Genomic DNA, 12,152 nt, shown 5'->3' with positions numbered 1-12,152 from the left:
CCGGATACAGCTCCGTCTCCAGGGATTTATTTTTGCACATGGTTTGGGAGAATCTCTGTTGCTGGAATAACGACAACCGTTTTTCCCCTTCTCCTTCCTTCCAATAGGCAGATTTTATAAACTAGAGCAGCTGCCTGAAGGTTTCCAAGAGAAAATTCTGCACAGTTTCTAAGCAGAGTGACAGCTCCCCTCCACAGGAAGTTGCTTTTATTAGGGTGCTGGTTGTTTTTTTCATCTCTCTCTTTTTTTCTCTTTCTCTTTTGTAAGGTTCCATCTATCGGTCATCAGGCAGTACCTTGGGCCTTGTGGCATTTCTGTTTTCCCCGGTTTGCCTGGAACTCACGATTACATCTAGACCACAGTGGCTTGCTCAACACGGAGGCAGAGTTGAACCGCAGATAAGTGTGTCACTTGCATCACCTGGACAGAAGAATCCCAAGTCAAGTCAGCGTCAGTAGTGATAAGCCATGTTGGCAGCATGCATCCTTGACCTGATGTGGTGAGAATGATCCTTTACCCCCACGGTCTTCCTCCCAAAGCCCATAACCCCAGTTGAACTATGAGAGAAACATCAGATAGACCCCAGTTGAGGACAGTCTACAAAACACCTGACCATCAACATCAAGGAGAGCCCGGCCGGTGTGGCTCAGTGGTTGAGCGTCGACCTATGAAGCAGAAGGTCAGGGTTCTATTCCAGGTCAGGGCACATGCCCAGGTTGTGGGCTCAATCTCCAGTGTGGGGCATACAGGAGGCAGGCAATCCATGATTCTCTCTCATCATTGATGTTTCTCTCTCTCTCTCTTTCCCTCTCCCTTCATCTGTGAAATCAATAAAAAAATATATTTTAAAAGAGAAAAAAAGAAAAACAAGGAAAGTCTCATAAACTGTCCAGCCAAGGGCTGCCTAAGGAGACACGGTGACTAAAAGTAATGCTGTATTCTGGATGGAATCCTGGGACAGATCAAAATGAATGAATCTGAATGAAATGTGGAGTTCAGTTCATCATAAAGGGCCAATGTCGGCTCCTCCATTGTGAAAAATGTACCGTAGTAATGACAGATGTGAGCAATAGAGGAAACTGGGTCAGGGGTAGATGCACTATCGTCACAACTTTTCTGCAAACCTGAAACTGTTCTGAAGTAAAAGTTTAGTTTTTTTTTAAGTGGCTCTCACGTTTACATTTCAGGCAATCCCAAGACCCAGTCCCTTTGGTTCCCTTTTTTTGCCAGAATTAAAGATCTGAGCTGCTGACTTTCAGAGTATCCAAGCCACTAGCTCCCACCTCATTTTCATGGCAACTATCATCATTTTCAAGCCGGGGAAAACTCACTTCCTCACCATTTCATACCCAATGAGCCTGGCACAGGGCCTGGCCCACAGTAGGTGCTAAGTTAACATCTGTCAAATGAATACAATGCTTGAGGAGGATCTGTAGGAGGGGATCCAAGCAGAAAGCCAAGCTCTTCCCTTCCTAGGCAAAAAGTCCTACCTGCTCGTCTCCATCCATAGAGCGAAGACTTCAGACAATCTGGTTAGAAGGGGGTGGAAACTTCTCTTGACACTGCTTTGGGGAGCAAGCACACAGATTTACTTAGGATTGGATTTGTTGGGTGCTTTGGGGAGCTGATGGAGATAATGAGAAGCAAGCTGACTCCTCTCTCCTCCCCAACTCTATGGTGATGCCACCTGGCCCTTAGTACCCTGGGTGTCAGCTCTGGGCTGCCAAAAAACATCTGCAAAGAAGCTTTGGCAGCCAGAACTGTTTGCTAGGTCTTGAAAGTCCATCACTTAGCACATAGTAGGCACTTCACATCTATACTAATAAAAGGGTCATATGCTAATTAGACTAAATGTCCTTCTGGACAAAGCCATGGTGGCAGGGCCAAGGCAGAGGCAGTTAGGGGTGATCAGGACGGCAGGGGAGAGCAGTTAGGAGGATCAGGCTGGCAGGTAGGCGAGAGGTTAGCAGCCAGAGGTCCAGGGTTGCAAGAAGGATGTCCCCCAAGGGGTTCCGGATTAGAGAGGGTGCAGGCCGGGCTGAGGGACATCCCCCGCTCCTGTGCACAAATTTCATGCACCAGGCCTCTAGTATGTTCATATTGATGGCTACCATTTATTATGCACCAGGTCCTGTGCTGGGAAGGAGAAAGGGGGTTCTGTTTATTTGTGCGGTAGGCATTTTGTCACCCCCGTTTTACAGAAGCCCAAAGAGCTTGAGAAACTGGCCGCAAGGCACAACTAGAAAGCATACCAGAGAAGTTTCCAATCCAAGTCACCGAAGTCCTAAATTCGAGCCCTTTACTCTTGCAGCAGCCTCCTTACAGTCTGCCCCTCCCGCTGGGTCCTCAGGGCCCCGGATTTTGCTGCCTGCTGTCTGCAGAACTCACTCCTTCATCTGGGGCCTCCCGACAGCAGTAATTTTTAAGTCTCTTTCTTTTAAAACTTAATTTGCCAATTTCCCCCTTGGAGGTGCTTTTTGATATTCCTTCAGACTGTCAGCCTGGACAGGCCACAAGCAGAATCTGAAGAGATGGATGCTTATTACAAGCATTCAATTAGTGGTGTTTGAATGATGCAGCCACGGATGCTCCATCCACGCGTGGAGGCGTGGAGACACCCTCCCCCACCTCGGACTGTTGATGGCCCTTGTCATATGTATTGCTACCTAACCAGATATCCTGCACTTGGTATAATTTGATATCTGCCCAGTCCCCAAAGTGCCTTCTCAACAAATGCTCACCCTGATGTTAGAGTGGATGTGTAAGATTTATGTTCTCTTTTGCTGAGTGGAGTCCTCCGGAAAGGCGGACTGGCTTCCCAGGCCGAGATTCCTGCTTTGGCTGACGGGGTGGCCTCCAGCAGGAACATTTTAATACATCACTTATTAAAATGGACCTGGAGCCTCGGCCAAGGGCTCCCACGCTCCCCCCTTCCCAGCAGAGGGCAGCTCAGGGCCTTCGCTGACCACATCAAGCCCTGCCTCCTCTGATCCCTTCTGCAGTTGTCTGCTGTGCAGCATAGCAGGAGAGCCCAGCCTCAAAACAACAAACCCACAAGAGGATCTTTATGGCTGACGGACAGTGGCTGCAGCGGAAACTGAGCCCAGGCCTGGGGTCAGATGACTCTGCATCTCCATCCTGGAGCTTGGGCTCTGGGTTTGAGTTCTGTCCCAGCAACCTCACTAGCTGAGTGGCCTCATACAAGCTACTTCATGTCTCTCAGCCCTGGCTGCTCCTGCATAATCAGGATAATAATGCCTACTTCATAGGGCTATTGTGAGTGGGGTAGACAGCCAAAGCTTAATTCATGTGGATGCCGTGTGGTCCTTTTAGCAAAACCTTTTGGTGTGTCCATTTCCTCCCCGACTAAAGAGAGTTCATGGTGGTGGGTTTCCAGGGTTGCTGGGCCGATTATGTGAAAGGATGGAAGGGCAAGCACTTTGGAATTGCAGTGCTCGGCTCAGGTTAAGTGGTAATTACTCCGGGGTGCGAATATGTGTGCCTTCTGAGAGAAGCTTTCCATATGGCTCCTACCCATCTTGGCAGATGGATGGCACACAGAAGGTGCACCCTGTCCCTAACTCTCTGTGAGGCACCCCTGGGCCTTCTCACGGGAAAAGCTGGGCTCAGGTCCCATTAGCTCCAAAATGCTGGGATTCTCTGAGATCAGCAGGGAGCAGAGGCAGGTTCAGGAACAGGGGCATGCATCTGGGAAAATCAATCTCGCCTTCCCGAGTCACCCTGCGGGCACTGCCAATAATACCAGCTTGCCCGTCATTCCTCACGATGGCTGATGGGAGGACCAGCTCTCTGGGGGGCCCTCCTGGGCTCTGGGCCTCCACTGCCTGGAAAGGGGGAATGAGACATCCCCCCTCCCCCACAGGCTCTCTGAAGCCCCCCCTTCCTCCCCCACCCCCAACCCCACCCCAAGGCCTGTCTTACCTGATGTCTGAGTCACAGGCAGGCTCCCGTCACTGTGAGCTGTGTTGTGACTCCCAGGCTGACAGTTTTACAACAAACACATTAAAAGCTCCCGGCACTGGGGCTCCTGGATGTGGAACAGACTTTCTTCAGCCAAAATCCTTCTCCCAACCCCTCCTTCCCCAGGGGCCTGCTCCACCGCCATGAACTGCCCTGAACACGAGGGGCCGAGAAGTTTTTTCATAAGGAGCCTTTTCGAGCAGTGGTTGCAGGGAAGCTTCTGAGTGAGGAAGCCTGAGGCACCCCAGGCCGTGGACCCCAGAGGACCGACTCATCGCTCAGGCCAGGACCAGTGAACTCAGGAAGGAGAGGGGTGAGGGGGGCCTAGCTCTTCCTCGGCCCTGCATTTTCGGACAGGTGGCCCTGCGTGAAGGATTATATGGACATACGATCCTGAGGGCTAGGTATTGTGTTAACCCTCTCAACAACCTGTGCGGTGGGAGCTGCATTATCCCCACGTCACAGATTTCGAAAGGCTTAAAGTGAAGGGTCGTGCTCAAATCCATAGTTAGGAAGTGAAGGAGCTGGGATTTGAGTCCCAGTTTGCCAGCCTCCACTGTTCTTAACAAGACTGCCGCCCTACACACCAGCCCCCCTTCTCTGCACACCCACCAGCCACGGCAGGAACCTCAGGGAAGCAGGGAGGCCCGGTGAAAATCCACACAGTGAATGAACTTGCTCTTTGAACTTGCTGTCCAGCTTGTCTTTCCTACCATCGGACCCCAGTCCACAGTGCCTCCCACTTTGCCTTTTTGCTTCACAGGCAAAAAGCAAGTCCCCCAGAACCAAAGCAGAGAAAAGAGAGGAGTGAGACACAGGAACAGTTCTTTTATTGTACATCGGAGAAATAGCCCTGTGTGCTGGTTAAAGGTGCAACATACAGAATATCGAATTAAGAAAAGAGGACCAGGGAAGGGAAGGGAAGAAACCTCTTGAGGTCCAAAGTTGCAAACGAAAAGATGGTAAAAGATTTCCTCACGCAAGAGGCATTTTTGCAAATACCATGCAAAACAGGCAGCTGGTGTGCCTTAAGAGAACCCCTATAAATAACAGAAAAGACACTCTAAGCATTCCTTTACGTGGACTCAGAGCACAAAGAAAAAGAAACCAAAATGCCGTTTGGCATTTCAAGATATTTGGCACTCTTGTGATTACATTTTGTTTTTTACAGTCCATTAAAGAAAATAAACTGACACAATATCAGAGAAAAAAACAGGCTGCTCACCCAACAGACTGCAGAGAGAGATTAGAAAAAGCTCAAGCATTTTTTTTCTTTGTTTTTTTTTTTATGGTTTTTCTTTCCTGACATAGAAAAATGTATCCATTTGCATTAACTTGGGCAAATAGCTTGCAGCAAGAAAGAAACACAGCTTTACAATTCATTTTAAAATAAAACAGGGATTCTTTCTAGGTAGCCATCATTTCTTAGAAAAGTTCTCTTATCTTCAACACATTCCTGATTAACTTTGAAAGAGGACCAAAATAAAACAGAATATCTATACAGATCATTTTCCGGTATTTTTTTTGTACATCCAAGGATAACAACATAAAAAAATAAAACTGAACAGCATTTCACATCCAAGTGCACAGAATAATTTTTGCAAGACTAAATAATGTAAACATTGGGAACAGCCAAATCAGCGAAGATTGCCACCACCTCAAACACCCGGTGCTGCCGCTGCACTATTAAAGTGGTTCAAAATCCGGATCTATAATTGCGCAACATTCACTGTATATAAAAAGAAATGGATGTTAATTTTGACAAATAGCTGCAACTGAGACTTTATTCCTTTACATGTGTGTGTGTATATAGTGATTTTGTTATTTATTTTTTTAATTTTATTTTTTGCAGAGGAGCCCAGAGCCTTCTCCTCCTCCTCCTCCTCCTCCTCCTTCTCCCGCCTCATCATCTGTCTGTCTCCCGGCCTGACTCGACATACAGGCTGTTGATTCCATCGCAGGTAGCAAGCTAGTAATAAATTTCAAAGTGCTTCCTCTCTTCACACGCTTTTTGCCAATAACCGTTAGCGCCGTTCTTATTCTTAGCCTCACCCTTAACCCATTGTCTTTGGGGGAGTTAAATACCAGGAGGTGCCTTGTCTGTCATAGTTTTCAGCACGTCATCAATCCTATCATCTTCAATAACAACTGCAAAAAACGGGGGGAGAAGAGGAAGAGTGAGCGCGCTGGGCCTCGCCAGGGGTCTCGGTTACTCGAGCGGGGGAGGGGGGATTGGAGGAGGGCAGGGGGAGGGTTCCTCGCGAGCAGACACAGCCCTCTCCTCCCGGGCCTCCGCCCAGGGTCCCCCTTGTGCCTTTCCTCTGAACCCCTCCCCCCACCCCACCCCCTGGCTGTGTCCCAGCTCAGTTCTAAGAAAAGGAATCAGAGAGAGGGCGCAAATCGCGCAGCCCCTTCTGCTTCCACCCCACCCACCTCACCCGCGGGGGGGGAGGGGGGACATTAATTTAGAAGGAAGGCGCCAGGTCAGAAGAGGGAGGGGAGGAGAAGCCAAGGTCTCCGGGTCTGGGACCCTCGGGGACGCTCCAAGCGCGGCGCGGGTAGCCCAGACTGGGCGAGGCGGTGCTGGGAGGGAGAGCGGACGCTGGGGGCCGGTTCCCACGGCGCGCGGCGGGTCCAGGGATCCTGGGACCCGCTCTGGAGCGTACTCGGCCCCTCCGCTTCCCCCGCCGCTGCCTCCCGGGTCTCGCCCGCCTCTCCGCGCCTGCCTCTCGCTGCGTCCCCCGCCTCTCTCTCCATCCCGACCCGGCCTCGCCTTCCCCATTCCCTTTCTCAGTCTCTCCGCGCACCAGTCACCTGTCGGGATCTCTGGGGCGCTCTCTGCATCTGGGGTGCCGGCCGCCCTCCTTGTTTCAGCGGCTTCTCTGCCCTCCCCGGAGCCAGCGTCCCCGCGCACAGTCTCTCCCGCTCTGGCTCCCTCTCCCGAGCTTTGTCTCGGTCCCACCCGTCCCGGTCCCCACCCCCACCCCACCCCACCGGCCGGCTCCCTCCGTGTCCGCGCCTCGGTGTCTCCCGGCTGCTGCCTGCATCCTCGTGGTGCACACGCCTCGGGACCTCCTCTCGGAGCCACTCGGTGTCCCAGTGTCTCCCGGGCTTTCCCAGCTCTCGCGCCCAGCGCCCAGCCTCCGCCAACTCCCTCCCCCAGAGTCACAATGGAAGCCCGAAAGCGCCTAGACTTCCCCGCAGGAATAGGGTCCTCTCTCCGCACTTCCCCACGCGTCCCCTGGGGAGTCCTGGGACACCACCGCCCAGGTGCAGAGCGCCTACACTGCGCAAAAGAGGGTGGGGGGAGATCAAACAGCAAACTTCGGTGCGGGTGGGGTCCCGGGAAAGCCTCCAGCCCCCGCTGCAGCCAGAAGCGCCACGCCCCCTGGGTGACCCCACCGGGAATCGGGCGGAGGTGGAGGGAGCCCGCGGCAGCTGGAGCCGAACCGCAGTGCGGGCTCCCCCAGTTCCGCACGAAGGGGGTTCCACTGGGTCGGAACGGGCTCCCGGGTGCGGGAGATCCTCGCACACCGCCGCCAGGCCCCCGTGCCCGAGAAAGGGGGTGCCTGGGGGAGAGGGCCGCCCACTCACCCCGCTTGCTCCGGCCGATCTGGCCCAGCTTGGGCGGCCGCTTGTTCTGCCCGGCGGCGAAGAAGTTGTTGGTGTCCTGCAGGCGGCTCAGCTTCTCGTCGCCGTAGGGCAGCACCTCCGACATGGCTGCGTCCGGGGGCTCTGCGGCGGCGGCGGCGCCTCCTCCGCCCGCGTCCCCGCCCGCGGCGGACAGGGTCAGCGGCGCTGGGGCCGGGGGCGGCCGGCCGGGGACGGCCCGCGGGCTGCGGCGGCGGCGCCGGCGGGAGGCAGGGGGGCGCCGCTAGGGCAGGAGCGCGTGGCCCGCGGGAGCGACCCGGCGAGCGCCCGCCGCTGCGCTGCGCTCCGATGGGCGCGCGAGGGGCTGCTGCTCGGGCGGAGCAGAGCCGGACTCACATCCTCGGCCGGCGCGCTCGCTCGGGCGCGGGGCTGGAGCCGGCGGGCGGGGCGGGAGCCGGGAGGAAGGGGGGTCCCAGCGAGCCCCGAGGGCGCGGGGCCGAGCGGGGCGCACTCCGGAGCCGGCGGGCTGGTCCTGCGTGCGGGCGGCGGCGGGCAGGTCCGGGAGGCTGACTGGGGAGCTGAGAGCAGCGGGTTGGTGAGGGGCGGAGGGGGAGGTGGAGAGAAGGGAGGGAGGAGGGAGGACACGAGGGGGGGGGTACCCGGAGGGAGGGGGCGGGGAGAGAGCAACCGAAAGGGAGACGCGGAGAAAAACAGAGACCGGGAGGGAGGGAGGAGAGAGAGAAAGCGGGGAGAAGAGAGGCGAGAGGAGCGACTAGGTCAGCATCCGAGAGGCCGCGGCCAGGGAGGAGCTGGGAAGGGAGAGGAGCCGGGGGGAGGAAGGGAGGGCGCGGAGGGAAGGTGGGGAGCGAGCGAGCGGAGGGCGCTGGGGCTGCGGAGCCCGCTGCGAGCCAGCAATGCCGGCCGGGGAGGCGAGGCCGGGAGGAAGCCGGGGAGGCGAGGGGAGGGGGCCGGGGCCGCGGGGAGAGATCCCTGGAAGCCGAGCGACGTCACGGGGCCGCGCCGGCCGGCCCGGACCGCGGCTGGCTTCCTGCCCCCGCCCCCAGCACCCGGCGTCCGCCCGCGCGGAGGGCCCCCCCGCGAGCCCCGCCCCGGCCCGCGGCCTCCGGCACCCCCTCCCCCCGCGCTCCCTCCCGCGGGTGTTTACCCGGCCCCGAGCCGGGACTGACGCGGCGGCTCCGCGCGGACCCGCCAGCCCCGCCGCCTGCGGGGAGCCGGGGGGACTGGGGCTTCCGGCAGCGGGAGGGGCGCGGGCAGACCCCGCACTCCGGGAAGGACAGGTGGAAGCCGCGCGCTCTCCTCCCAGAGGCCCGATGCGGGGGCGCAAGGTCCGAGGGCAACCAGGTGACCCACGGACACGACCTCCCCTGCCAGCCTCAAACCAGGGCGCCCCTACCCCCCACCACCGCACTTCGGCCAACTTCGGAGTCTCAGGACGCGTCCCCTTGGGCCTCACACTCTCCCGCCCCCCTTCTCTGCTCTCCCAGGAAGGCCCGGCCGGCCTTCGGAGGCGGTGCGGGGAGGAGAGGGGCAGCCCCACTCCCGGAGGAGAGGGGAGCGCCTCGTTACGCCGGGCTCACCCGGGATACCCGGCTCTTGGCGGCGTCCGCCCGAGACGTCGGGGCCTGCAGCCCTTTGCCCTCGGGACCTCCCTTCCAGCAACAGCCATGAGCCCTGGGGAGAGACTGTGGCTGCTGAGCGGAGGAGCGGGCTCCCTGATCCCGGGAGGGAAACTGGGGCAGCCCCGGAGGCCTGGGAGGCGCATCTGCCAGGCAGATGGTGCCTCAGTACCTCGGAGGGGGCTAGGTGCACGGAGAGAGCTTGTTGTCCTTGTCCGGAGCCAACAGCACCTGCTCTCCCCCTGGCGACCGCGTTGGCTCGGCAGGACCAGCCTGACCACAGAGCGGGGCAGCCATCCCAAGGTCATGCAGTGCTGAGGGCAAGGTTAGGAAACACATCTAGTCACCGTGGGAGGTGGCCGCTGGCTCAACCTGTTCACTCTCCCCCTTAATTCTAGGACTTTGGGTGTTGGGGGGCTGGAGGGAAAAGGGGGGGGCCGCCATATAACATCTGGTAGAGAAGCTGCCAGACAGGAGCCTGCCCAGTCCCCTCCCCAACTGTTTTAAAAAGCCACCTGGCCTCCGGGAACCAGACACCTTGGGGGGAAAGGGAAGAAGGGGGCTAAGAAATGTGGCAGGTGGAATGAGGGTGACCTCTGGGTTAGGCCTGGGTTTGAGTCCCAGCCCTGTCGTTGGCTAGCTGTGTGACTGAGCAAGTCACGTCCCCTCTCTGGACCACATAATTTCAGCTCTGAAACGGCGCTTGAAACCAGCGATCTGCCTGTGTCCCTCAGAGGACTGTTATGAAAACAATGCATCAGGCCCTAGCCGATTTGGCTCAGTGGATAGAGCCCCGGCCTGTGGACTGAAAGCTCCCAGGTTTGATTCCAGTCAAGGGCACATGCCTGGGTTTCAGGGTCGGTCCCCAGTGGGGGGCGGGCAGGAGGCAGCCAATCAATGATTCTCATCAGTGACGTTTCTATCTCTTCCTCTCCGAAATCAATAAAAATATATATATATTTTTAGAAACGCATCAGGCTCCCGGTGCCTAAGAGTGGGTATGTACTAAACATTTGAGAAATGCCTCGGAAATGAGCGAGAAAGAACAGTAGCACTTTGTCCATTCCCGTTCCAGAGCCATCAGAGCTGGACGGATCCATAGAGATGACCCAGCCAGGCCCCTCATTTACAAACGGGGAAACTAAAGCCCCTAGCCGGTCAGGGGTTTGCCTGACTCCCCAGTCGGCAGAAGCAACAGGTCTCAAGCCTGCCTTTGCTTCACACTGCAAGCCGCCTGTCTCCATTCATGAAGGCTTTACATGCCTGCTTTGAGGTTAGCACCAGGCCAAGTGCTGGAAGAGAAAACGGAAGCATAACGCTCAGGACGATCGAGGTTACAACAAGAAGCTCGGACATTTGTATCATGCTTTCTATTTTTCCCCCAAAGCATTTTCGCATCCATCATTGACCTTCCTTCTCAAAATAAACACCTTCGGAGGTAGAAAGAGGAGCTGTTGCATCCCTGTGTAACGGATGTAGCACCGAGAGGATAAGGGACTCGCCAAGGTCACGGGCTACTGATGGGACCTGGAGCCGCCCCTCTTCCCAGCTGTGGTGCCAGGTCCTTGTAGGGGAAACCCCACAGTGGTGACAGCGTGCCGGGCTGGAACCACCACACTCATCTCATACTCACCTCGCTCCCTCCTCGCTGCTGAGTGATGAAGCAATTTACACATTGGGCACCTACCACAGCACCTACCATAGCGCCAACTGTGCCGGCGCAAGCAGAAAGCCACCGAGAGGATTGGCAATCCCTGCACACAGCAAGTCAGAGTAAGGCGAGAAGCCGGGTTTTACAGCCGTTTGCTTTTAGGTTTGCCTTGCCTTGTTCCAACAAGGTTCAAGGTGGCAGCACCCCCCTTCCCAACTCAGCACCCACCAGCTTAGCGAACCACACTGCCCTCCCAGGCACATGGCACTTTCCAGTTAGAAAAGCATGTTCATGACCCCTACCTCCTTAGGACCTTCCTCTCAGAAGCAACAGGACTGGGGCAGTCAGGCCCATTTTACAGGTAAGGTACCTGAAGGTTGAAAGTGATGTCGCCAAGGTCACACACAAGTTCTGCACGGGCACGTCTGAGTCAGAGTGGCGTTCCTCCACCTCCATCACTCCCAACCAGCTCCTTTACAAAGGCCTCACTCGGCCCCCCACTGCCCCTGGCCTTCAGTGGAGGATCCCTTTGTCCTGGAGCCCTAGGCCTGGATACAGGCACACCCTGAGGCTCCATTCTGCCTTCCCCAAGGGAGGCTGGCTCAGATGACCAGGGCTATGTTAGGTCAGAAGAAGCCAGGTCCAGATGGAGGAATGGACCAACTAAGGTAGGAGTGGGGATGGCCCAGCCCAACCACTCAGCAAGGCAGCCTGGCAAGACACAGCCTGGTGCCATAGCTCAGGGTGAACGGGGCAGCCCCCCCCACCCCCTGCCCCAGATTTCAAATTCCCACTCTGTCATTTCCTGAATCTGTGATCATTTCACCTCTTTGTTCCTCAGTTTCTCATCTGCCAAATGGGGATAATACCACTTGGTGGTTTGTTCCGAGGAGGGAGATCATACATGTATCATATGCCGACACACAGTAAGTCCCCAATAAATGGACTATTATTAGCTATTGACTCTCTTTGTGGCCTTGAATAAATTGATTCTCTCCTCTAGGCCTCTGACTCTATTTCATAAAATGGGAAACCTGGAGAAAAATCCCCTTTTTTTTCAGCTGCAAAATTAGCCAGTTCTCCCAAATCTACTTAAAACCTGCTTGAGGCAAAGGTGGGGAGCTGTCTTCCCCCCCCCCCCCCCCCCGCAAACCTCACCTGGAAGTTCCTTCACCTAACCCTAGGACAGCGGTTCTCAACCTGTGGGTCGCGACCCCTTTGGCGGTCGAACGACCCTTTCACAGGGGTCGCCTAAGACCATCCTGCATATCAGATATTTACATTACGATTCA

The 12,152-nt window shown here is 56.3% G+C and overlaps 1 protein-coding gene across 3 annotated transcripts; it reads right to left on the bottom strand.

The window, feature by feature from the left end:
- Positions 1 to 4,789: 4,789 nt before the first annotated feature.
- Positions 4,790 to 9,249, bottom strand: CAMK2N1 (calcium/calmodulin dependent protein kinase II inhibitor 1). Of its 3 annotated transcripts, XM_081085945.1 has the most exons (4): positions 9,171 to 9,249; positions 7,576 to 8,150; positions 6,067 to 6,129; positions 4,790 to 5,710 (listed from the first exon to the last, which is right to left on the bottom strand). In XM_081085945.1, the coding sequence occupies exons 2-4, from the start codon at positions 7,697 to 7,699 to the stop codon at positions 5,691 to 5,693; spliced, it is 207 nt and encodes a 68-aa protein (XP_080942071.1). In that variant the 5' UTR covers positions 7,700 to 8,150; positions 9,171 to 9,249; the 3' UTR covers positions 4,790 to 5,690. The 3 variants fall into 3 exon arrangements, with proteins under 3 accessions (XP_080942071.1, XP_080942070.1, XP_080942072.1); XM_081085944.1 differs by lacking the exon at positions 9,171 to 9,249 and having other exon boundaries at positions 7,576 to 8,617; XM_081085946.1 differs by lacking the exon at positions 9,171 to 9,249 and having other exon boundaries at positions 4,790 to 6,129; positions 7,576 to 8,623.
- Positions 9,250 to 12,152: the final 2,903 nt, after the last annotated feature.

Source organism: Myotis nattereri (genome assembly GCF_964212035.1).
Source record: "Myotis nattereri genome assembly, chromosome: 3".
Lineage (NCBI taxonomy): Eukaryota > Metazoa > Chordata > Mammalia > Chiroptera > Vespertilionidae > Myotis > Myotis nattereri.
Note: the sequence above shows the minus strand (reverse complement) of the source record. Positions and strands in the feature narration are given on the sequence as shown.

Bases quoted from the DNA above. Each gene is read 5' to 3' on its own strand.
- CAMK2N1 (XM_081085945.1), bottom strand. From the start codon at position 7,699: ATGTCGGAGGTGCTGCCCTACGGCGACGAGAAGCTGAGCCGCCTGCAG. The intron at 6,130-7,575 runs GTGAGTGGGCGG...CGTTTTTTGCAG, and splicing joins GATCGGCCGGAGCAAGCGGG to TTGTTATTGAAGATGATAGG. The intron at 5,711-6,066 runs GTATTTAACTCC...TTTTATATACAG, and splicing joins GACAGACAAGGCACCTCCTG to TGAATGTTGCGCAATTATAG.